Genomic DNA, 23,338 nt, shown 5'->3' on the forward strand with positions numbered 1-23,338 from the left:
TCTATTTCTGTTGTCAAAAGAACAGTCTCACAGCTGAAAGTGTTGGTCTCAGCTATCTTAGTTTTACCATAGGATGAACCTAATGTTGAACCTGAAATTATTCTCCAGTGTCTTAGTAAATAACAACTTTGTTTTAATCTTCATTAAATAGAAATAACTGATTTTAACTCTGGGGTAATTGTTGATTTCTTAAAAATTATTTCTTAACAAGTAATCTAAATTTAACTTTATGTTGCTAATTTTGAAACTCAAACATAGCCTATACTCCAGGGGAAAAATTGTATTTATAAAAAAATGTTACAGCTGTTTCTTTTGCCACTTAGTAACAATCACAAAGGAATGCTGTTATTTTCTTCTATATTTCTTGTGATGCAGACAAATTCTAGTATTGCTTATTTGCTATAACTTTCACTAAATCTAATCAAGATCATTGCTTTTCAATCCATATTTATTTGTTTTTCCTTGATATTTATTTGCTTTTTTCTTATTTTTCTGCTATTAATCCTTTTAGATGTAGCAGCTCTCTGGGCAAAAAGTGATTTTCAATATTCAGTAGATGGTGACAAATTTTAAATTTTTAAGTACATTTTTGGAGGGCACACAGTCCTGTTCTGAAAACAAGCAAGGCTTTTTACGAAATTCTCTTCTTTGATAATTAAAAAAAAATAATCTCCTGACATAGAAGAAGGTCATTCCAATTAGCGTGTATGTTTGAAGAACTATCAAATTCATATGGAGTTTTCTTTCATTTTCTCACAAGCCACTACAGCATGAATTTTTTTCATTTCTCCATATAACAGGAACAGTTCCTAAACCATAATATACATTTCTTAAGTTAATGACCTCTTGAATTAGTGAGATCACGATAAGGAGCCTCTGACCTCAGGGTTCAGTGAGTGAAGTGTTCGTTATTTCCAGTCAGAGTGATTTCTTTCAGCCTTCCTTCATACTGAGCAAATATCTCAAAGTATCTTTAAAATCAGTGACATTTTGGTATGCATATTTCTGCTGTGGATTATGCAACTTGACTCTTTCAGGATAAAAATATTCTGGTGAATTTGATTGTAGCCTACAACTATTGAGAGTGCAGAAATATTTGACTGATGAATTGCTCTCCTGGACACTTTCAGCATAAAACAGTATCTGCTGAGTTGTCTCTCATTTGATTTCTAAGAGCTTATGATGGAATCAGAGAAACAATTACCAAATGAATTACCCATTTGATCCACATTATGCACAGTTGTCAAGAATTTTGCTGAGAAATAGCAAAAATATAAACAGGCGTTTCACTCCATTTACTTAATCTATTTTTTGAAAACATATCTTACTGAAAACATGGATCTCTGGCAAATTTCTAGTTTTACCTTGATACGCATTTATTTTATTTTGTATTGTTTCAGGCAGGGTTTTTTTGTGGTTTTTGGTTTGGTTTTATTGGGAGGGGGTTGAATTTCTTTTTTTTTTTTTTTTTAATACCTGATATTCTGCTGAGGAGAATATGATACCTTATAACACATTCATTTTACTTAAGTCATATGGCTAAAGGATCAACTTTTCAAATAGGGAACACCTGCAACAGGACCATTTTTTACAAAGAGATCACCTTTCAGGCTGCAATTTAGAAGTGGCATGAACTTTGAAATTGTCCAGTGGAAGGGATGACATCTTAAGCTATTTAGAAAACCTGTCACTGTTCTGATAGAAACAGAGTTGGAGTCTTATTTTAAACACCGAATATGTGTGCAGGCTTTCTATTTATGTATACTGTCAAAGTGACAACTATTACCTTGATGATAAAAGACCTCTCAGCATTACTAAAGCAGCTCACACCTCCCTTGTTTAAAAGCAAAGAGAATAATGGAATGTCCTCTTTGTCCTTCCAGATATTGCTCTGCCATGTCCAGATGATGCTACTTGGCAGTTCCCAAAAGTTACTCAAGCTCTGTTCTGTCTCAGCAAGTTCCTCTTTACTAACACTCACTCAACAGAAGTGAGTGCACTGATGCCCAGAATACTATAGTACAATAGTACTAGTTATAGTAGACTCAACATTTCTCAAGGATGGCTGGTTCCTTCATCATAACCATACTCATGGTCTACCCCCACCACACAACTTTGATGACTCTAAATACCTGATCTTCTTAGAGAGCCGTATAGCTCTTCTAGCCTGCAGTTCAATAGTCAGAAAATGCTTTTACTCCATTATTATTATGGTTTTAGAAACTTTACAAACCAAAACTGCTTTCCTTTTAGCTAAAAAGCACAAACGTTTTGGAGAAACAAAGTTCTCAATAACTCATTTTACTCTTATCATAGGTGCTTTCACAGCTTTAGATACTAAAATGTCTTTTGTAATACAAATGGGACATGCTTCTGGTGGCACTTTTTATATATTTCCATATTAAAAGAAGCTTATTCTTCAAGATGTTGACCACTTCAGTAGGATTTTTAGAAGCACTCTGATATCAATTCGCTCAGTGGCAGGTCTCAGTGTTCAGACTCACCTAGTTCATTGTTAATACAAGTAGCACTGCTGATTTGGGCCTTAGTAACATGGATGTTTATAGCAGAGATATACAACACATATTAAGGGACTTTGCTCCTCTTCAGCTTTCTGTGTGTCTATGAACACCAATACAAAATTAGGTACTTGGATAGAAATGGAATACTCTTTTTTTTTTTTTTTTGAGGATTGAGTCAGACATCTTTTCAACCTAGACTTGATTTTCAGGGTAACTGAGGTGCAGAAGTGCAATATTTCACTGTTTACATGAAGCTTGCTCACAAACACATGCACATCTCACAGCATCCTGGGATAAACAAGAGCAAGTGGCAAGGGAGTGATTGATATCTGTGAGTTGGTCCATCCCACTCAATGTGAAGTAGTTCATCTGTCCATACTTGACATTTCTCTGAGTCTCAGGATTCAGGGAATCTGGGAACAGATCATTCTTTTGGCCTCCAGCCCACCAGAAGACATTACAGACAGGCCATAATTTACTACCTGAGCTGATCTTCTTGAGCCATCATGCCCAGCAACTTCAGAATGCTTCCCTGCTGCCTGGACTGCAAGCCTGGCCCCAGAGGCACCACCAGGACATCCCTTCAAAAGTAGTGAGCACATATGGAGGCTCTTCACAGGTCCTTTAAATTCCCTGACTTTCCCAGCATAAATAATGGTAACAAAACATGATCCTCAGAATTTACCTTATCTCTAGAAGGCAAACTCTTAATTTTCAACTGTGACTTGTTGCAAAAAACCATTTTGCTAAAAATATTTTTTTGCTTGACAGGTTGACATAACAAGCTGAGAGGTTGTTATGTGCTAATACCTCTGAAGCTGCAAAGACATTTCTATACTTATCAGATGTAAATTAATTTTCCCTGTCCACTTTACATCCTGCCACTTATGCTGATTGTCTATTCTTTGCACTACTTTTAAATAAGGCAATGACAGTGAAGCTTATTTTCTTAATGCCACATGTTTTTTTGTCTCAAACACTCTATGAGTGTTTTTAAATTAAAGCAAGGCTTTTCATTTAGCATAATAGTCATAAATTATGGCTACAAAAATTTGGTTCCACAAAAGTGAAGTGTTGGTGTTGCTTAGTTTATAGCTAAACACATATATTCATAGGTATGCAAAACATAATCCTGAATAATTCAATTAGAAAATATGTGGTTTGTCCTAAATATATAATCTTGTACATTGCCAAAACTGCAATGTAAATTGTCAGAAACTATAAAATATACCCATATTTCCTAAGAGAGTAAAATCTGAAGGGATTCCTTCTTGCACCATCTCTTTTTAGATAATTTAATCCTTAGTGTGGAGCTATGAACAAATTATCTCTGTCCCTTGTCTCTCAAGCTGTGCAACTGAACTAAGAACTGCGCAAGGTGAAGCTTGTGAACAAGCAATTGGATATGTCCAGGCATCCTGACCTGTTACAACTGTTTCCCCTAGCATCAGTAAAGGTCTAGCAGCTCTGCTGCACAAGTGGTCTGGTTCGCGTGTCTCTCTTGTACGCAGAAGTCTCAGTATTCATAAGGATCAAGTTAGCTGTCATAATCTAAGTACAGCCAATCTGTGGCCTGCTATCCGCACTGAGACTAACAACATGCTTAAAATTGCGAATACAGGGAAATATTTTGCTGCGTTAGGGATGCAGAGTGGAGGTTTCTGTTGGAGCAAACGGAAAACCATGCTTGCTTGGGGAACCCTCACAAAGTAAAAACCTGCTTGCTTTTCTCCCTTCTCCATTACATGATATGTGCTGCAGTTTAGCATCTCTTTCACCTGACATCACAGAATCATAGAATCATAGAATGGTTTGGGTTGGAAGGGACCTTAAGGATCATCTAATTCCAATCCCCCTGGACTGGGCAGGGACACATTCCACTAGACAAGGTCTAGAAGAAAATGCTACTATTTTTATTCTGAAAGGAAAAAAAAAATACCCTTTTTCAGGCAGGTAAAAGATAGCTATTATGTATTCATATACTGGAGGGGGGAAATCTCATAATTGTATTTAAGAAGAGCTTTTTCTGACTAAAATCTTACTTAAACCATATCTTTTATTTGCATCAGGACCTGAAAAGAAGGAAGTAAAAGCAACAAAGGCAACAGAGCAAGGTAAAAAGAAAAGCATGTTGGCATTATCTTTCTTAAAAGACAATAGCACAGAAACAATAACCTCAGATTCAGAGAGCTGGATGACTAACCTTTAAATCCATTGCTTTGAGAGTATTTTTCAGGGCTTTGCTGTGTTTATTAGAACAACAGGAAATTTCCACTATGAAACTGGCTTTGTCCCACTTCCACAAAACTGCAACCCCAATAAAAGGCTTCAGGTGCCCGCTTCAGCTTAAAGGTTCTGTGTTGCAACTTTGTGTCTCGCCAATCCTGCAAGGGGCTTCCTGCCTCTGCAGCCTGGGCAGGGATCAGCCTTTGCTATTTAGTCTTAAAGCGTAAGTCACAATGAGGTAAAGGCGCAGAGACCCCCTAAAGTCAGCTGAGTTGCCCTTCCTGTCCCAGATGAAACATTAGCCCCATGAAAAGTCACAAAGGTCCACTTTACAGAAACTCAAAAGCTTGTGAGACCTGACCTTCTAGAAGTTTTTCACGAAAAGCTTAGGATTGGTATGGATGAGGCTTGAGTGGGAATGTCTGAGTGGGAGCACTAGAAGAAGAAAGCCTACAAGAACCTCATGTGTTGATGGCGCATAGTTCAGAGGGACACAAAGTCTACATACAGTATCCCAAAACAACCAGAGCAGGAACACCAAGGCACCACCTATACCCAAGCTAAAACAAAACTCGAGCCATTGAGTGATGATGGTGAACATAAAAAGAGAAGGACTGAAGCCTTAAACCATCGAGATAAATGTGTCTTTTCCCATCATATACACTTAGATTTTTTATTATTATTATTACTTTCAGCCTTATTCCTGCACACTTGCTTCTTGTATGCTTGTTAAAAGCAATCCTACTTTTTTAGTTTAGTATGGTAAGGAGCATGGTAAAAGATTGATGTAAATACCCAAACCTTATCAACCCTGACTGTCTTAATGTGATACACATCTTTGCCTATTGTATTTTATTACTAACAAGCTACCAAGGTGATTTTTGTATTTATTTATGCTCAAATTGGCAGTTAAAACCCTGATGATGAACTTGCCAGTAACCTTCAGAATAAGGTCTGAGACATACTTACTGATGTAGCTTTGGTCAGATGAGCTATTATCCCTTTCTTTTCTCCAGTTTCTCAGCTTGTTTTCTTCAGCATTAATCAAGCCAGTAGAGATACCCTGCAGCAGCTGTCAGCAGCTTGATAGTTGTCATGGAAAATGTTATAATTAGGTGGGCCTTGGCCTACATTTCAGTCATTGTTAGTCTGAGTATCTCCACACTGTTTTCCACACAAGTACTTACTTACCAGCCATCTACATTGCCTCCCCTCTGTTTGGCTATCTGATGCAACAATGAGGTGTGTGATTGTTGCAAGATTTGTCCTTTCTACAATGTACCACCATTAGATGGGACTTTGTTTGCCAAATACTTTGACTGTGCCATAAAGAGCACAGACTAAACCACAGGTTGTGGTTTAGAATTCAAAAGGGGGGCAAATTCCCCAAGGAATTCAAAGGATTCTTACTTCTGCACCCTATGTGTATGAAGCTACTGCCAATACATCGATCACTCAAAGACAAACAAGTCCAATAAACATCCAGGACATTTTTTGAACATCAGCATGCACTAATCATGCTTCTCACAGAGGATTATTGTGCATCAGGATACATTTCAAAAAGTAGAGGGATTCAGACCTAGACAAAATTGGGATTTGTAATCTGAGAAAAACACTATAAAAAAACTTGCAGAAAAATCTGGAGCGTTGGCAGCTGGATTTGCTTAGCAATCAGAACACAGCTTCACTGTTTCAAACATGAAGGTTTTAGTGACCTTCCAATCTATTGCAAATCCCTACCTCTGGAAGTGGGCTGAAAGGTTGTAGCAACATTTCACTTCATTGATCTTCTATTGGTTGTAAAGCAAAGTTGTATGTAACATTTTTAACTGTTAAAAGGTGAGTAAGAAGGCACTTTAACTCTTTGTCCTATGTGTTTGAAAAATGACATGAGTAAATGCCAGGGAGTTACTGCCTGTTACTGAGAATTAATATTTAAAAGTCATGATGAAAAGGCAAAAATTCTTTTCTTGTGATATTCAGTAGTACTAAGAAAGGAGACTATTGCCATTGGTTAAAGCACATCATATGACACTGGAGGTTTTCACACTCTTGTTGCGTGTATACAAGGCAGGAGATGGGAAACATGAACTTTATTCACATACACTGTCAAGCAACAGTGGAGTAGAAATCACTCTCAACACATATTTAAGCACTTAGGGTCAGCATGCACTTAAATACATTTTCATTAGCTGATTATATTAAATATAATTTCCCGTGTGAACATGCATTCTAACATTTCCTTTTTCTTTTCTCTCTTCACTTTTGTTTCCCTTCTCTTCTCTTTCCTCAGATAAACCAAAGACGAAACATGGAAGTAAGCCGTATTTTATGTATTGCTTCTCCCTATAACTGAAAAAGTGATTTCAGATCTATAAATAATAAAAAAAATAATAACTGCTAGTACTAGTCAGAATTGCAGATTATGATTGATTAGACAGACTAAAACTGATACAACATAGCTGATAATAGTAATAATGCATATGTTAAGAAATTCCTTTTTATGCCCAAGAAGTTTCATCCCAATACTGTACATTTTTCCTGGACAAAAAGAAGAGTCTTATGAAATACCAGTACACAAAAATATTTATAAATTTTATATTTATTATTTTACACAAAAAATTATTCTCTCCACACTTCCTATGCTCACTATAGGTGTCAGTCACGTATTCTGATTTCAATATGAGCTTACACTGCAAATCAGCACAAGGCTTTTGACATGGGATTTGTGCTACATGTCGTCATTTTGTCAAGTTACAGCAGACTTTCTAATAGACCTTGATGAGTTCAATCTTACAGAATTTACTAGGATTTACTTACAGTTTAAATTCCCATTTACAGGTCAATGCTGTTTCATTTCTTCAAATTCTTCAGCAGCACATGTGTCACGTGCCACAATGTCTAAAAAAACATTTTTTTTTCTCCTGAAGATGACAACTACCTCTGAAGCACCTTTCCAAATGTTTCCTTGTTTGGGATCACCTGGGACTTCAAGCTTTGTCAACAATGACTTAAGCTTTCAGTACAGAATTGTTTAATGTTCTCTTTATCAAAATGCCTCATTAAAGTAAAATCTTCCACAACAGTTTGAGTAACTATGTTACTAATAATGGAGGTGCACAGCAACTTTAAGTTCTTACGGGCAGGCTTCTGAAAGTAAAGGCTTTATATCATGCATAAAGTGGCTTATTTTGGCTGGAGGTCTGTCTTTCACTATCCTCTTTCTTTTTGTAGACACTATTGCACTGAACATGGAATTTCTTGGGAATTTTGCATGACTCATGAGCACAGAAGAACAAGTTTTTCAGTCTTCACACTGAGTTTTCTTTCTGTTTGCACAGATTTCTGTCATTAACTTAATATTTTAAAAATGGTATTGATATTTTATTAAGAATTTTAGAGATACTGAGTTCCACTCTATATGATTCACAGATATCTGCAGTAAATAGTTTATTTTCTCACTTTGAAAACAAGTGACTGAATTGTACTGATGAGTACAAAACATGAAGGTCAAAGCAGGACAGCAGTATTTTCTGAAGCAGATGTCTGGGATGTAGTAAGGAATAGAAGAGACAGGTTTTTTACAATAAAATTACACTTTTGACCTTGTTTTACAAATTTCTTTCCCAAGTCTTCTACTTTAAAAATCATATTGTCTGGAAGTGTTGAGTATTACCTATTTTGAAACAAAATGTAGAAGGAGAAAAATAATGAAACGTTTATTTCTTGATGTCAGTTCCAACACATTTTGTGGACTGAACTTTCTGGATGGAAAAAGGTGAATTTGGTACAAATCTCTCAAGAACTCAATTTTTTACCATATCTTCCAATATACAGTTTTAGTCTCTCATATGATCTAGATGCTTCATTTTCTCTTATAGTTAAATCTTATATTTGCACTCAGTTATGGCTTCTAACTGTCACTTTATCAGTGTGACTGCTTCTTTTACAGATCCTGAAAAAGAGAAGGAATTGAAATCTCCAGCAGCTACAAAAGATAAAGGTAACCTGGCAGAACAAATTTGTATATAGCTCTAAGATCTTGAAAGGCACTGAGCATTTTGTTTTTAGAGTATAGTTTAGGTAGGAATTCATGTGCATAATATTATTTCACTAAATTTGCTGTGAAACTTAATTGGCATTACCTGGATTAGAAGTGCAAAGAGAGTCCTGGTAACATCTGTATAAAAACTGACAAGTCCAAACTTAGAATTTAGGAAACTTGATAACATTTATTACATGCTGCCAAGTGAAATAAGTTTTAGGTGATTTTGTCTTTCATCAAACTTAATAAAAATTGTGGTTTCACTTTGTGAACATGCTAAAACTTATGAAAATCAGTTTTGTTCTACACATTTAATTGGTATCTTGTGTCAGTTAGAAACCATCAATTATTCAATCAATCATTACCCCAGATGTATGAGATGTTAACCTTTTATCACTCTAGTTATTATTTTTACAGCACATGCTAAAGAAAAGGAAGAAAAGAATCCTACATTTTTAAAAGAAAAAGGTAAGACTACAGATTAGAATATAAAACTTACTGAAAACCTCAAGAAAAGGAATTAAGGTGCTAATTTTAAAATAATCATTATCAATCTTTCTCACTATAAATCTCAACCAATCAAAATTTAATTGGCTAAAATATTCTACAGTATTTATGTCATGAAAAAAGCAGGAGGGGGAAAAAGACAGAATATGGTGAGCCAATTAACATTTGAAAGTCTCAAAATTAATTAAATAAATATCACAAAACTATTACTCTGGGTAATAGTTAAGAACCTTCAGAAAACCTTCCTTGTCTGAACAATGCCAGTTCTTTAATAGGAGCCAGTTAACAAAGTCTCAACTGAATCCTTGCATAAATCTTTGGATATACTAGGAATAAAGTAAAGTTTATAAATATATGAGTAGGAAATGCGCTTTCTGGGCTCTGTGAAAGCTATAGCTAAAAACCCAGAGCTTCATCTGTTCAACCGTCTTCAACATGAGAGATGGTCCAAATCTTTTTGTGCTACTGATTTTTATGAAACATTTCCCATGTATTGGTTTTTGTAATTTGGACAGCTAGATTTCCTTTCATCACTTGTTTTGCTGGGTGCTTTTTATTCATCTTATTTCTTTCCTCCTTATTACAAATAGCTTTATTTGAATGAAGTGAGTTATGGATAACTTATTTGACATGTTATTCAGGTACTTCAGAGTAAAAAGACCTACATTATATAGAAGGTTTAGTATTTATTCTAAGTTATGGTCTATAAGTATTGTAAGTCTATAGATATATAGGTGTAGTCTATAATATATAGATATAGTCTATATAGATGTATTTTCAAAATCCTAGAATCTATATTCATTCACTCCTTTATTCACAAATTTAAATTAAATTATAGCAGTCTTCAAATCCTGTGGTGCATATATTGTTCTTCTATGTCTATTCTACTCCTAATGTACACACACCCTACGTACATGAGCTTAGTTATCTGGACCAGAACTGTATACTCAACCTCTCTGGGGTCCTGTGGCCCTCTCCATGGACTGCCTGTAATCTATGGCTGCCTGTAATGATGGCGTTGTGCTGGAAAATTAGAGGAGAGACTTGAGTGACAGCTCTGCTGCATCTTTCCCTGCATGGAACACATATGCTCAGCCTGATACTCTTTTCAAAGGATTAAGGGGAGAGGGGGAGCAGAGAAAAAGAAAGAGAGAGAAGACCCAAAATTTTTTTCTCCCTGGCAAGAATTTCTTTAGATCCAATGAAAAAGGGGTTTACCAGCCCTGAACAAGCTTCCTCAGTGTGTCCTTTGCTGAGTGCTCCCACAGCACTGCTTTTTATCTCCTGGGCTCATATTTAATGTATCAGCAACGTCAATTAAGTTATTTACAGGTCCTTCTAACATGACAAAGGAGGTTACGCATTCTCCAATCAGCCTTCAGAAATGGGCAGGCAGGAATTTCTTTTAAATATCAAAGTGCAGGCCAAGTTATAACAAATTTCTTACATTTTGGGAAAACGAGACAAAAGTCTCTGTAAAAATTCCAACATGTTAATCAAAGTGTTACCAACCAGAGCTCCACACAGTCCTCTATGCCAAATGCATTACTGCTGCTGAGAACAAGATCTCGACCTGCTACTCAATGCTGAATACAGCCATAAATGCACCACAGGCTCCTGATACCCTGAAGTAGCACTGATGAGCAGCCCACCTGAGCCTGTCCCTCAGATCCTGAGAGCACTTGCTCATGTAGCCATTGCTGTTTTCCATAATAGGCATCAAATCTTCACAGTTTTGTACCTGTGTCTGAAAATGAAGGTGCTGATTAGTGAGCTGTATAGCTCAGTTCAAAACATATTGACATCAAAGACTCCATAGGGAGAACTTATAAAGCTGTCTGTGAGAAACTCCTAGAAACCTTGGTGACTTTCTGTGTGTTTTCTTATTGCATTTTGCATTACTCTGCTACATAAACATATATTTAGCACTGTAAATCCCCCATTTCAATCACCATATTTGATCAAACTGTAGTTCATAAATTAATCAAAGCCTTATTTGCATGTTTATTTGCATGAACTCTTTCACCTCTCTATCACCTCTTCAAGCCTCATCAGTGGGCCTCTGTAGTTTATTAACCAGATCACTGGGGACTTCTTTTCGCTCTGCGACTTGGTGTCTTATATAGCTCTTTCTTAAGTGGATGTTTTTGACAAATATAAATATTTCGAAGGACATAGGAAAGTAAGGATTTTTAAGACTGCATATACTTCCTAATCAGGTATCTTGGTAGTTTGTTACTATTCATGTAAACCAAATAAAGGAACACTTCTACATGAAGTGTTGAATATTTGGGGTGATTAATATTTGCCTGGCACCTTATGCACTAAGGGAGGCATTATCGTACCTCATTCTCTTTGACGGATGGGCTAAGGTTGAATGAACAAGGATGATGTCCAGACCAAAACCCTTATCATAAAGCAGACTATTTTTCATAACCTGAAGCATAGTGGTTTTATTTAAAGCAGAAAGTGGAAAAATAAATCCCTGAATCTAGAGTTATTGCTGGGATACTCTATAGATCACAACCTCAAAACATTGCTTTATCTATTTTATGAGGTGAACAAAGTGTCTTCAGTCTTGGAGACTAGTTTTATTGGCAGTAATTAAGGAGAACACTGGAATAATATATTTTCCATTGCCTTGTAATAAAGGACATCTCAAGACTCCATCTGAATTTATAACTAACTTTTCATCTTTTTCCTGCAGTAAAGAAGCCCATTTGTACTAAAAAATATAAAAACTGATTTTCTGTTGACATAAGCATATTCAAAAAATTTGAGGCCAATGAAATTCTAAGGTATAATTTGCCAGGTGGTTTTTGGGTAGATAACTTATTTATTCAGAGTCTCTAATAGTGGCACTAAAAGCTCATGATATAGTATATACAACCCCTCACTGAGTTTTTCTAAGAGCATTATGCTGAGATATTAAACTGAGAGCAGTTGTGCTGTACAGATAATGTAAATTCACTCTTACCCTATGGTACAGGATTTGTTTTCCAAACAAATGCTCCTCTTTTCTTTCTTCTTTGCTTTTGCAATGTTTTTGATATATCTTTGCATCTTTTCTTATATCAGCTATGCATGAATATGCATGTTTATTTTTATGCACAGATTGGTAGGGGAAATAAGTGAGTAGTGTGTATTTCTTTCTTGCCATATACATAACAGCACATTGTTATTAAAGAAAAAAATTGTGCTGATTTGCACTCACTATGAAATGCTTATGTTTCCTTTAAAGCAAAAGTAATATGGAATAACATCTTGCCTACTACATTTTTTATCTTAACTTATACATATTTTTTTCTTTAAATGCAGAAGTTATATTGTGAGACTCACCTACAGAAAGGCTGTGTCTTCCTATTTCCATTTGTTGTCATTTGCATGAGAAGCAGGTCCTTATCTTGAAGATATCACACACTGCTGCTCTTTCATCTTTCTATACCATCTTCCTAGCCTGACCCAGCTTTACACCTGGAGTAGAACGCGTGAGCAAAGTAGCAAGGCAAATGCTGGCTTTAAGAGAGCATGTTATGTTTTTCCCCTTCTGGGACTAGCAGGAAAGTGGTCAGCTGAGAGGAGAAGTTTGGAAAGTCTTCAGTGAATCCCTGTATGAACCTCTGAAAATGAAAATCTGCACCCGGGAAGGAAAGCATAACTGGTGATCTCAGCAGTCTTGGCTGAGAGGGTGGGGAAGTTGGTGTGCCATGGAAAGTGTCCAACTGCATCCAAAAGTTGTAAGAGTCGAAAGTGCTGAATCTGTTTCAGGAGCTACACATTGTAGGAAATCTCAGGGAGATCTGCTACATGGATGATGAAAAAACCCCTCATGACTATATGCCACCAAACCCATAAGGACAAAGGCAATGTTTTTTTGGCTGTGACTGCAACAGTGGCTGCTGATTGTTGAAATCACAAATTTACCCAAAGTAAAATGGTCAATTGGGTAGCTGTTGACTCAAGGCTTCTTATATAATCAACATATAGGCTACTTCAAAGGATTTCAGTTTTCACACTGCAGTTTTTCTCTCAGTCCCACAAAGAAGGGTCCACTGGTGCTGTGAAGAGCAGGCTTCTAAGTGAAGAGCCTATCCCTTCACAGTGTGGTTTCTCCAACAACTTCAACCATCCTGGAAATGAACTTTTCCTGTTACAACTCACACTTAAGGCCAGATGGATAAGTGGGATCACTTCCTGGTACCATGGCAGCCAGGAGAATGTTCAGAGTTATAATTATTTTGTAAAGGATCTTCTTTTAGCTCTATCTATTTTACTGAAGATTTGGTTTACTTTCATTTGGAATAAATGGTATGGTTTTTTTCCAGATGCTTAGGTGCTATATCCTGTCAGACAGAATGCAACTGGGACTACTCAGCACCCTGCAAGCTCTGATATTCTCTCACTGAAAGCACATACATTCATAAACCTATAAAACTACTTCCTTACTTTGGCAAAAACTATTTTCTCTTAATTTCCTTGATATATACTCTTAAGAGGTCAAGAGACTATTGCTTGAAAAAATTATTTAAACATTAGTTGTTTCTACAAAATAACATGCTTTTGCTGTGTTTGATGGCCCTAAGTGCATGTTTCCTGAAGGATTGAGGTAAAAAAAATATTCTTCAGACAAAAAGAGAAAGCAGAATAAACCTTTCTCTCTTCATGAAGTTTTGTATAAAGCCCTAAGAATTTCTAATTCTGTGTCATTACTTGCATTTTCCCTTTCTCCTTTCCAGTTTCTTCCTTCTATGAGATCTCTACAGACAACCATCTATAGCAACTTAGCAACTTCTACTCTTGCATTTACTACTAACATTATTGCACCTTAAAAAATATGAGGTGGTTGCTAGAGAGGATGTAAAGAGACGTTAAGGTTGTATCCATTTATGTTCACAATTTTAGTCTTGATTTTTAAATATTTCTTGGGTTTTCTTTTAAATGTAGAAGGGCTGTCCTATCTTCTAAGTCTCAAAAACATAATTATCTCCCTACAGATTCTCTGAAAGGAAAAAATCCCAAGAATCCAGAGAGTTCAAGGGAAAAAGGTAAGTGAAGAAGCTAAGATTATCAGAAATCTGAATATCAGAACAGCTATTCTATGCTAGAAACAGGTCTTGACTAGAAATATATGTGTGTAAAACCAAACCGTTTCTGATTCATGTTTAGATTATTTTAATTATAATATTGTTTTTAACTTTATTTGTGCTGTATAGATCCCAGTAGGGTCCCTAGAAACTCCCTAGACTTCTTCTAAATGCACATATTTGAATTTGGATCTGAGAGGAAATACTAAAATTTATTTTTATACCACCTTTGGATGTTAGTCTGTCAAAAATGGGTTGTCTAAATCCCATAGTAAGAACATTTCTGCAGAGAGCTAGACTAAATCTGGTCCACATGGCTACAGCTCAGGAACGTGGATGACTGAGAATGAAACTGGCTGAGGCTACTGACAGATTCAGGTGTTTGAGAGTGCCTGATATGTTAAGATTTTTCCTTAATTTGTTGGCAATGTAGGCACATATGTCTCTAACCTTTTCAGTTACAGGAGGCTGGCCTGCTGCTGTGCACAAAGAGGTCACAGATTGCTTGATAGTATCCATTTGGAGAAAACCTTATTTGTTGCAATGTGATATGTATTAAAAACTCTTTCTGGAGAGTACTGAAACAGATTAAAAATTTAAAGGAAATAGCAAAGGCTTTCAGAACTGTGCCAGGGTCTTGAGCTGTAACAGCACATCTGAGGTTCAAATTATTACAAAGTCTCATTTTTTTGGAAGATGGAGATATTTGATGCAGTCCTGTCTATGGCTGCTGAATAGATATACAGCAAAGTATATCTGAATATATTTCTGCGAGGAATGTCTTATTCCTTCTAAAAAGTCTGAGAAATGAAACCAGGTCACCCCTTGGGGTTCAGAATTCTCCTTTTTGTCACTGCTCTCAGTCCATGTGTCTCATCACAGGAAGATCATAGTTTTCCTTTATTTGTTCTTAACTAACTTGTGGATTATTTTTTTTTTTGTCCTTAGGTTCTGCCTTTTCAGTTACTAGAAAGAGAAAATTAGAATATCATTTTTTTTTTCTCATGTCCTTTAATACTTTGTCATATATTGCGGGGAAAAAAAAAAGAAGATACAATTAAGTTATTGGACTATTCATTGTGACATAAAATATATGAATGTACCTTTGAAAGATGAGCACTGCTCTTCTTTTATACCCAGTGTGCCTGTGATTTTAAAAGGCTATATATATGCAGGAAGTAAAATCCTGTTCCCTGGCAATACCCATATGGCCTCTTTGATATTAAAAGAATAATGGAGTCCTCAGTGAGTAGCTGGTCCTTTTGTCACTTCTGAATAAAGAAAACTCCTACTTACCTTTATCAACAGCCTTTGGCTTTCAAGACTGGTATTCCTAATATTTCAATTGTATCAATGTGGATTAATTTTTTGTCTGGGTTCAGCAAAGGAAAAATCCATTGATGTCAACTGCTCTACAGAATTTCTTACTTCTGTGTAAGTTATTATTCTTCATTGCCTACTTGAGAGAGGGCTCAACAGTTTCCTCAAAATGTGAAGAAACTAATGACATATTGAAGGCTTATTATTTTGCATATACAAGACTAAAAAGATGAATGGATGACCTTGGGGTTTTGTCCTGTTTTTTTATTTCCATGCTGTTAAATCCATTTAATTATCACATCTTTTTTGCTCTCTACATATCAAATTGTTTGACTTGCTTTCTTTTCAAGTGTCATATTTTTTTTCTAACCTGGCTTGTGATAAATGTTAAATGTTTTTTTCTAGAGACCAGTAAAAGAAAAGAGGTGAAGCCTCCAGCAGCTTCAAAAGAAAAGGGTAATGTCTTATCATTATGTGGTTGGCAAATAACCAGTTGTCTGCTGGTACAGAGTGTTGGTGAAAAGCAACTAAACCTAGCTTCTTCTCATTTAATAGATCTGATATATTGAAAAGAGCAGTTTCTGACATGATTCAGAAATAATAAATTCATGACCCTTTTATTGTAGTGTTGTTTAACTGCTGTCCTGCACAACCAAGGAAGTGGGAATGCTAATCTATTCTGAGTGAATTAGTAACAGAGCTGTTACTAAATTCACATGTCAGGCTGAAATAATAGACTGCACAGGAATGAGTACATGGTTTGACCTACAGAAATTTTGTCAGCAAATTTTGAGGAATTATTTTTGTTTTGCTTCCAAATCTTACGTTGAGCCTTTTATTGAGGTAAACAGAAATTTTAATTATTAATATATCTCTTTTGAATATTTGGTTGATCTGGTGCTATGAACATCTGTTATAGTACCAGTGAGCACAGGATATACTAATAGTACTAACTTTGTCCTTCCATTTCTGTGTTCTATTTCTTTTTCAGACTCTTCAAAAGGAAAAGATATTAAGGCTTCAAGTAATACTAAGGAAAAAGGTAATAGTCCCAAGTTGAACTGAGCATAAGATTCAGCTGAGAAAATAAATCTGTTGTGCAAGTATTTGCAAATGAAATCCTAGTTTCCTCATTAAGCAATCCCTATATATCCTTGAATGGCATCCTTTGCTGCTGGACATTCTTTTTACCTGGCTGACAAGTGATAGATACATATGGGGCTATACAAGCAAGCTGTAGCAGTGGTATTTTATAGACTCCGAAGTTAAAAGGACTTATTTTCTTTTTTCTTGTTTTTTTCTCATTCTTTCTATTAAAATTTGTCATTTCAGGTTTCATTTTACTTCTCTTCTATAATACAGTATTTGATTGTACTTTGCTCTCTCTTCTTACATTGAAATATCAGTATCAGCCATCAAATAAAAATCAACTACAGTTTATAGTACCTCCAAAATACTAGGCTTTTTTAGGCAATGATAACACAATAATTATAATTAACCAAATATGTTCAGGTTTATTCATATGAACTAAATTCAAACAAAACTTAGTTTTACTTTGACACTATTTGCATATTGATTAAATGTCACTTGTTCATTATAAAACAGTCTCTCAGGTTAAATGTGTAAATAATTTAACGTGGATAAAAATATGTAATAACTTGTTAGCTACTAACAGTCATTTGAGTCATAGGAATATAGTAGTCAATCTTAAAATCTTTCAGTCAGTTTTGAAAACTATTTCAGATAATTGAATAATACTACTTCCTATTTTTAGATTTTCCCTAACAATTGCTAGAAATAATGAAGGAATATTTTCTCTGACAAAGTTATGAAAGATGACATCTGCAAGTTTTTAAGTGCAGCTATTTCACACAGTGTATAACAGAATAGCAGTATTGCTTTACACAGCTGTATCATTCTGAAGAAAAAATAAAGGCTTACATGCTACAAAAAAAAGTGTTATCGAGAGCAGTGCTGTTGAGAAGGACTTGGGGGGGCTGGTGAATTAGAGGCTGAACATGAGCCTGCAATGTGCACTCGCAGATCAGAAAGCCAGTCATATCCCTGGCTCCATTAAAAGGAGCATGGACAGCAGATCAAGGGGGATGATTCTCTCTATCTACTCCACTTTCATGAGACACCACCTGAAGTTCTGCATCCAGCTCTGGGGTCCCCAGCACAGAAAAGACATGGACCTGTTGGAGCAAGTCCAGATAATAAGCCCCAAGATAATGAGAGGGATGGAGCATCCCTCCTATGAGTAACAGCTAAGTGAATTGGAATTGTTTAGTCTGGAAAAGAGAAGACTTTGGAGTGACCTAATTGCAGCATTCCAATACCTGAAGGGAACTTACAAGACAGATGGAGAGAGACTATATACCAGGGCATGTAGTGACAGGACACAGGGGAAGGGCTTCAAATTGAGAGAGACTAGGTTTAGACTAGATATTAGGAAGAAATTCTTAACTGTGAGGGTGGTGAGGCATTGGAACAAGTTGTCCAGAGAAGCTGTGGATGACACACCCCTGAATGTGTTCAAGGCCGGGTTGGACATGAATCTGAGCAACCTGGTCTAGTTGAAGGTGTGCCTGCCCAGAGCAGCAGGATTGGAACCAGTGGATCTTTAAGGTCCTTTTCAACCCAAACCATTCTATGATTTTGTTATGCTATGATTTTATGGTTCTATGATTCTATGAAAATGTAGTAGAGCTTAAATATTCTGACACTCCTTGCAGCACTCAAAGTAGATGAGCCTGAATTGTCAGTTCAAGGTCAAAGACATTAGAAAAATGGGGACACATTATTGTACCCTTTCATTTAGTTTACTTTGGTGAACAAGGAGCAATAACCCTTTCACAGAATGGGTTGTCAAGCATCAGAACAGACCACCTAGTGAAGTGGTAGAGTCACTGTTCCTGAAGGTATTCAAAGAATGTATGGATATGGCATTTGAAGACCGGGTTTAGTGATGAACATGGTGGTGGTGCTAGGCTGACAGTCAGATTTGATGATCTTAGAAATTTTTTCCAAGCTTATCATTCTGTGATCCTAAGCGTGGGTGGCTTTTTGTGTGTTGTTTACTGGTTTAATACAACTTGGCTTTTATTTTAATCTTGAGGCAAGCAAGGCCTATGGTCTTCCTGCTAGGTTCTTGCAACATATCTAGGAAATGTAGTTAGGTTAATGAAGAGTTAAACATTGATCAGACCTTTAACTATTTGACTATTGAGCTTACCACTGAGTTTCTTCTCTAATTTTTGTTTTCAACTCTCCATGAATATTTCTGATTGGAAGACCAAATTATTTAAATTTAAGTGATATTGAAACTAAAATACTACTTATTTCAAAAGATCAAATTTTGTAAAGAAGTAATGTATGTCTATAAAAGTGTTTTAGCTGCAATGCTAATAAATTAGTTTCAGTGAAGTGTCAAACATCCACCCAACTATACAAAGAATAAGAACTTTATTAACTCAGTCACTGAAACAACTGGTGAATAACAGCTCCTTTCAAGTTCCAAAATGGAATTATTTCAAGAAAGGACAAATTTATTTAAACATTGTAACATTTCATTGACTGCACATGAAGTGGTTTGTGCTCAGATACTTGAAAAGGAAAGTCAGTACCCAGAGGTGATTTTTTTCTTATAGTAAAATTAATTACTTCTTCCCATAGTAGCTGATAAAACATATGCAAAATTTTTCTTATACTATAGCAGTAGAAAGTATAAGCTATGTTCCCAAGTGAACTTTCATATCACACAGATTTTTTCTACATGGCCTAATTTTTTTACCCTACAGATTAAAACACTGTAAGAAACGTAAAAGATTCTGTGTTGCTGTGTTATCTTACAAACTTATAGTTTCTTGCTTGTCAAAACACAAGAATCATGATCTGAATGTTTAGTGTGTAGTATGCTGAGTTTAACTTAACTCCACTGCAGTACAAGATTACGTTAGAAACACATGTGATTATTCTGACAAAGAACAATGGTTCAGATTCAGTCTGAATTAGGATTGTTTTTCGTAGTAACAGCAGGATATTTGGATGAGAAATGCCATAATCTAATGGAGACTAGCAGTGCTGATTTTGATTTTGCACAGCCTTTACCACCTTCCCAAGTGACATGAGTACTGTCTACTTCAATTATTTCTAGTGGCTTGTATACGACCTTGTACATTACCTGTGGATGCACTTGCACAGTTCACTGAGAACAACTGATATCTCACAGTTGTGAGAGTATTTCTCTTTGACTCTAGCTGGCTCTATAAGAACTTAAAATATTTGGATTAAATGCTGTCAGACACATGATCAGGTCAACTTGTGCACAGTGGCTATTCGGAGCAGGACTGCAAATCCTTCAAGGCTCCTGAAGCAAGATTGCAATGGAAAAGTTGAGTGAGAAAGTTGAGCTTGAGCAGGAAGATCTCAGGTTGCACACACGTGTATAGTGACGCCACCTTCGTGTCTACAATAGGATTCACTAATTTTCTAGTCAGCAAAGTTCATGACACAGCAAATTTTATACAATCTTACTTTGAAGGCACTTCAGCTCAGTAGTGCAGATTTTTAAAAGTTATTTCTGTCTTTTCTGTTTTATGTGACAAGTTTCATACAAGTACAACATTTCCAAAAGCAAATACAGCTAACTCAGTGACACTGAATATGCATGACAAGACATTGACATTTTGTCAGAAGAGTGTAACCCCAACTCGTAAAGTGGCTTCAAGCATTCATGTACGATGCTGCACATTACTAAACCTTTCTTTCTTAACAATGATAAGTGACGCGTCACATACATCAGGCAGACAGTTTGAGAAAATCCTCTATGGGGAAAAGTATTCCAGAAATTTTGTGGCCATTGCCCTGTAACAAAGGGCAAACATGAGGTCACTTTTATGAGCACTGGTACATTTTTTTAGTCAACTGAGAGTACATAGGGAGCTTCTTTAGAGGACATCTCACATTAAACTAGCCAACCAAAAACACCTTGAGAAATAGCAGTGTTTTGATTAGCATTTGCTACTTTACAGAAATCTGTCAAATCCAGTGTAAATTGAATTCATATAAGTGGTTACAGTGTAACCCCTTTGTTATGATAAATACATTTTTGAAATGTGAAATTTGAATTCACACAAGCTCAATATAGAATTGCAATAGAAAATCCTGAATAATAGAGGACCAAAATGTAAGGTAGATGTATTTAGTGTATAAAAATTGCAGTATCAACCTGTTCAAATGGTTCAACCATTACAGAACATCATTGCTGAACTTTGTCAGTAAGAAATATTTCAAGAAAATACAGGAGCTTTAAAAGTCAGACACTAAGATAATGACATATATGTAACCAGTACTGAGTTGTAGCAGGTGGTATAGAACTACCATTGGGAGTCAGCATTTCTCTGGAAAAAAATCTACAATAGACATTAGAAAGTAAGAGAAAAAGATCAGAAATAACATATATAATGTGAATGAATACCATTTTATAAATGGAAGGAGTTAAAAATTTAATTTCATAAAACAGGTTACACAAAGATGAGGCATGTTTTTTGGCAAATTACAAAGTGTAACATTGTCCTATGGCTTGATACTTTTTTTTTAAATTACTTTTTCTTAAAAAAAATAGTCGAGCTGAATAAGTAGCATCTGCATATGTATGTAGAAATATACATTCGGTAGTCAAAACAGATTTCTAAAGGGAAGTATGTCTAATGACACTTAAGTTATTTCTTGGAAGTAGAGCCTGCTACATACTGGGACACACAAAACTCCATATTAGCATTCTGAAATGTCCTCTGAATCACAGAATCACAGATTCACAGACTCATTTATGTTGGAAAAGACCTCCAAGATCATCAAGTCCAACCTTTGAGTGATCACTACCTTGCCAATGAGGCCATAGCACTAAGTGCCATGTACAGTCATTTCTTGAACACTTCCATGGATGGTGACTCCATCACCTCGCTGGGCAGTCCATTCCATTGTTTAACAACCCTTCCCATGAAGAAATTTCTCCTCATGTCCAACCTAAACCTTCCCTGGTGAAGCCTGAGACTATGTCCTCTAGTCCTGTTGCTAGTTTCCTGGGAGAAGAGACCAAGCCCCAGATGGCTACAACCTCCTTTTGAGGTAGTTGTAGAGAGTGATGAGGTCTCCCCTGAGCCTCCTCTTCTCCAGGCTAAACAACCCCAGCTCCCTCAGCCACTCCTCATATGACTTACTCTCTAGACCCTTCACCAGCTTTTGTTACTCTTTTCTGGACATGTTCCAGCCCTCTCATCATCTTCGTGGCCTCCTCTGCATTCACTGAAACTATTTATATCCTTCTGATATTGGGGGGCCCAAAGCTGGAAGCAGTACTTCAGCTGGGGTCTCACCCGAGTAGAGTAGAAGGACAGAATGACTTCCTTCAACCTGCTGGCCATTCAGCTTTTGATGTAGGCCAGGACATGGTTGGCTTCTGGGCTGCAAGCGTGCACTGTGTGGTCATTGAGCTTCACATCCACCAACACCCTCAAGTCTTTCTCCTCAGGGCTGCTCTCGACCCATTCTCTGACCAGACTGTACTTGTGCTTGGGATTGCCCTGACCCACATGCAGGACCTTGCACTTGGCCTTGTTTAACTTCACGAGGTTCACACAGGTCCACCTCTCAAGTGTGTCAAGGTGCCTCTGGATATATGGCCCGAATTGCACTGTTTTCTACACAGATCCAGCGAAAATCTGTCTTTCTCCAAAAATGCTTCATACTTTGAGCACTTTCTCTGAAAAGTGAGACTGGCAGAGAAAGATCTGCACATTCTGTTGTGGCAGAGAGATCAAATCCCTGGGCAGCTCTGCCCCACTCCTTGGCCCTTTGTGGTATCTTCAAAAAGAGATTTGTGCCTGTCTTTGGGAGTGTGATTGAATTAATCCTCATACATTTTAGGTCTCAAGTTTCAAGGACTCAGTCAGCGTTGAGAGAAGGTTTCTGCTTGTAGTCAGTGTTTCCCATTCCTCAGCTGTCAAGAGGCTGAACCAGGCTCCACACACAGTCAAGGAGAACTTGCTCAGGAATGTTACCACCTCTACCAAGTGAATTTACAGAGCACTGTCATAGTTTAGGAATGATATTCCCCACCTTAGAGTCCCCACCGGAACACTTCAAACCCCATGCCACTCACTCCTCCCTCTCCATCCCTGCCCCCTTGCAGTGGGCTGGAGAGTAAAATTGGGGCACAAAAAGTAAAGATCATGGGTTGAACTAAGAACAATTTACTGGAAACAGCAGTGGAATAAGACAATGAAGAGTAACAGCAAAAATATTAATGATAGAGTATAGGAGAAAAAAACTCTGAACAACTCACATGCAAGTTCTCACCAGGGAAACTCCCAACAATAACTGATCTCTCCCTCCACCACCTATCTGACCAGGAAACCACCTCTTCCCCCATCCCTGTAAAATGATGTGAGGTGGTATAGAATAACCTATGGGTCCTAGCCAGGCACCCTTCTGGCTACTGAAAAATTAACCCTGTCCTGGTTGGAACCAGAAGAGGGGCCTAATAATCCATATAATGTGAATACCGATAATACAAAGTAGAGTTTGCCCATTTTCCTTCTAGACAATGTGCTTGTGTATTCTCATTAAGACAT

At 36.7% G+C, this 23,338-nt stretch overlaps 1 protein-coding gene across 10 annotated transcripts in view; it reads left to right on the forward strand.

Annotated features, from left to right (window-relative positions):
* The window catches only part of TRDN (triadin), a 224,279-nt gene that overhangs the window by 152,458 nt on the left and 48,483 nt on the right, over positions 1-23,338 (forward strand). For 5 of the 10 annotated variants that reach the window (XM_051792113.1, XM_051792115.1, XM_051792117.1 and 2 more), the window contains 7 exons: positions 4,592-4,636; positions 7,042-7,065; positions 8,701-8,751; positions 9,196-9,261; positions 14,295-14,345; positions 16,110-16,160; positions 16,696-16,746. In XM_051792113.1, coding sequence (XP_051648073.1) covers positions 4,592-4,636; positions 7,042-7,065; positions 8,701-8,751; positions 9,196-9,261; positions 14,295-14,345; positions 16,110-16,160; positions 16,696-16,746 — 339 coding nt within the window. The remainder of the gene's footprint in view (positions 1-4,591; positions 4,637-7,041; positions 7,066-8,700; positions 8,752-9,195; positions 9,262-14,294; positions 14,346-16,109; positions 16,161-16,695; positions 16,747-23,338) is intronic. The other 5 variants (XM_051792114.1, XM_051792122.1, XM_051792118.1 and 2 more) reach the window with 4 other exon arrangements.

The sequence above is a fragment of the Manacus candei genome, unplaced genomic scaffold, assembly GCF_025592945.1.
Source record: "Manacus candei isolate 608988 ecotype Guabito, Panama unplaced genomic scaffold, ASM2559294v1 h1tg000034l, whole genome shotgun sequence".
NCBI classification, from domain to species: domain Eukaryota; kingdom Metazoa; phylum Chordata; class Aves; order Passeriformes; family Pipridae; genus Manacus; species Manacus candei.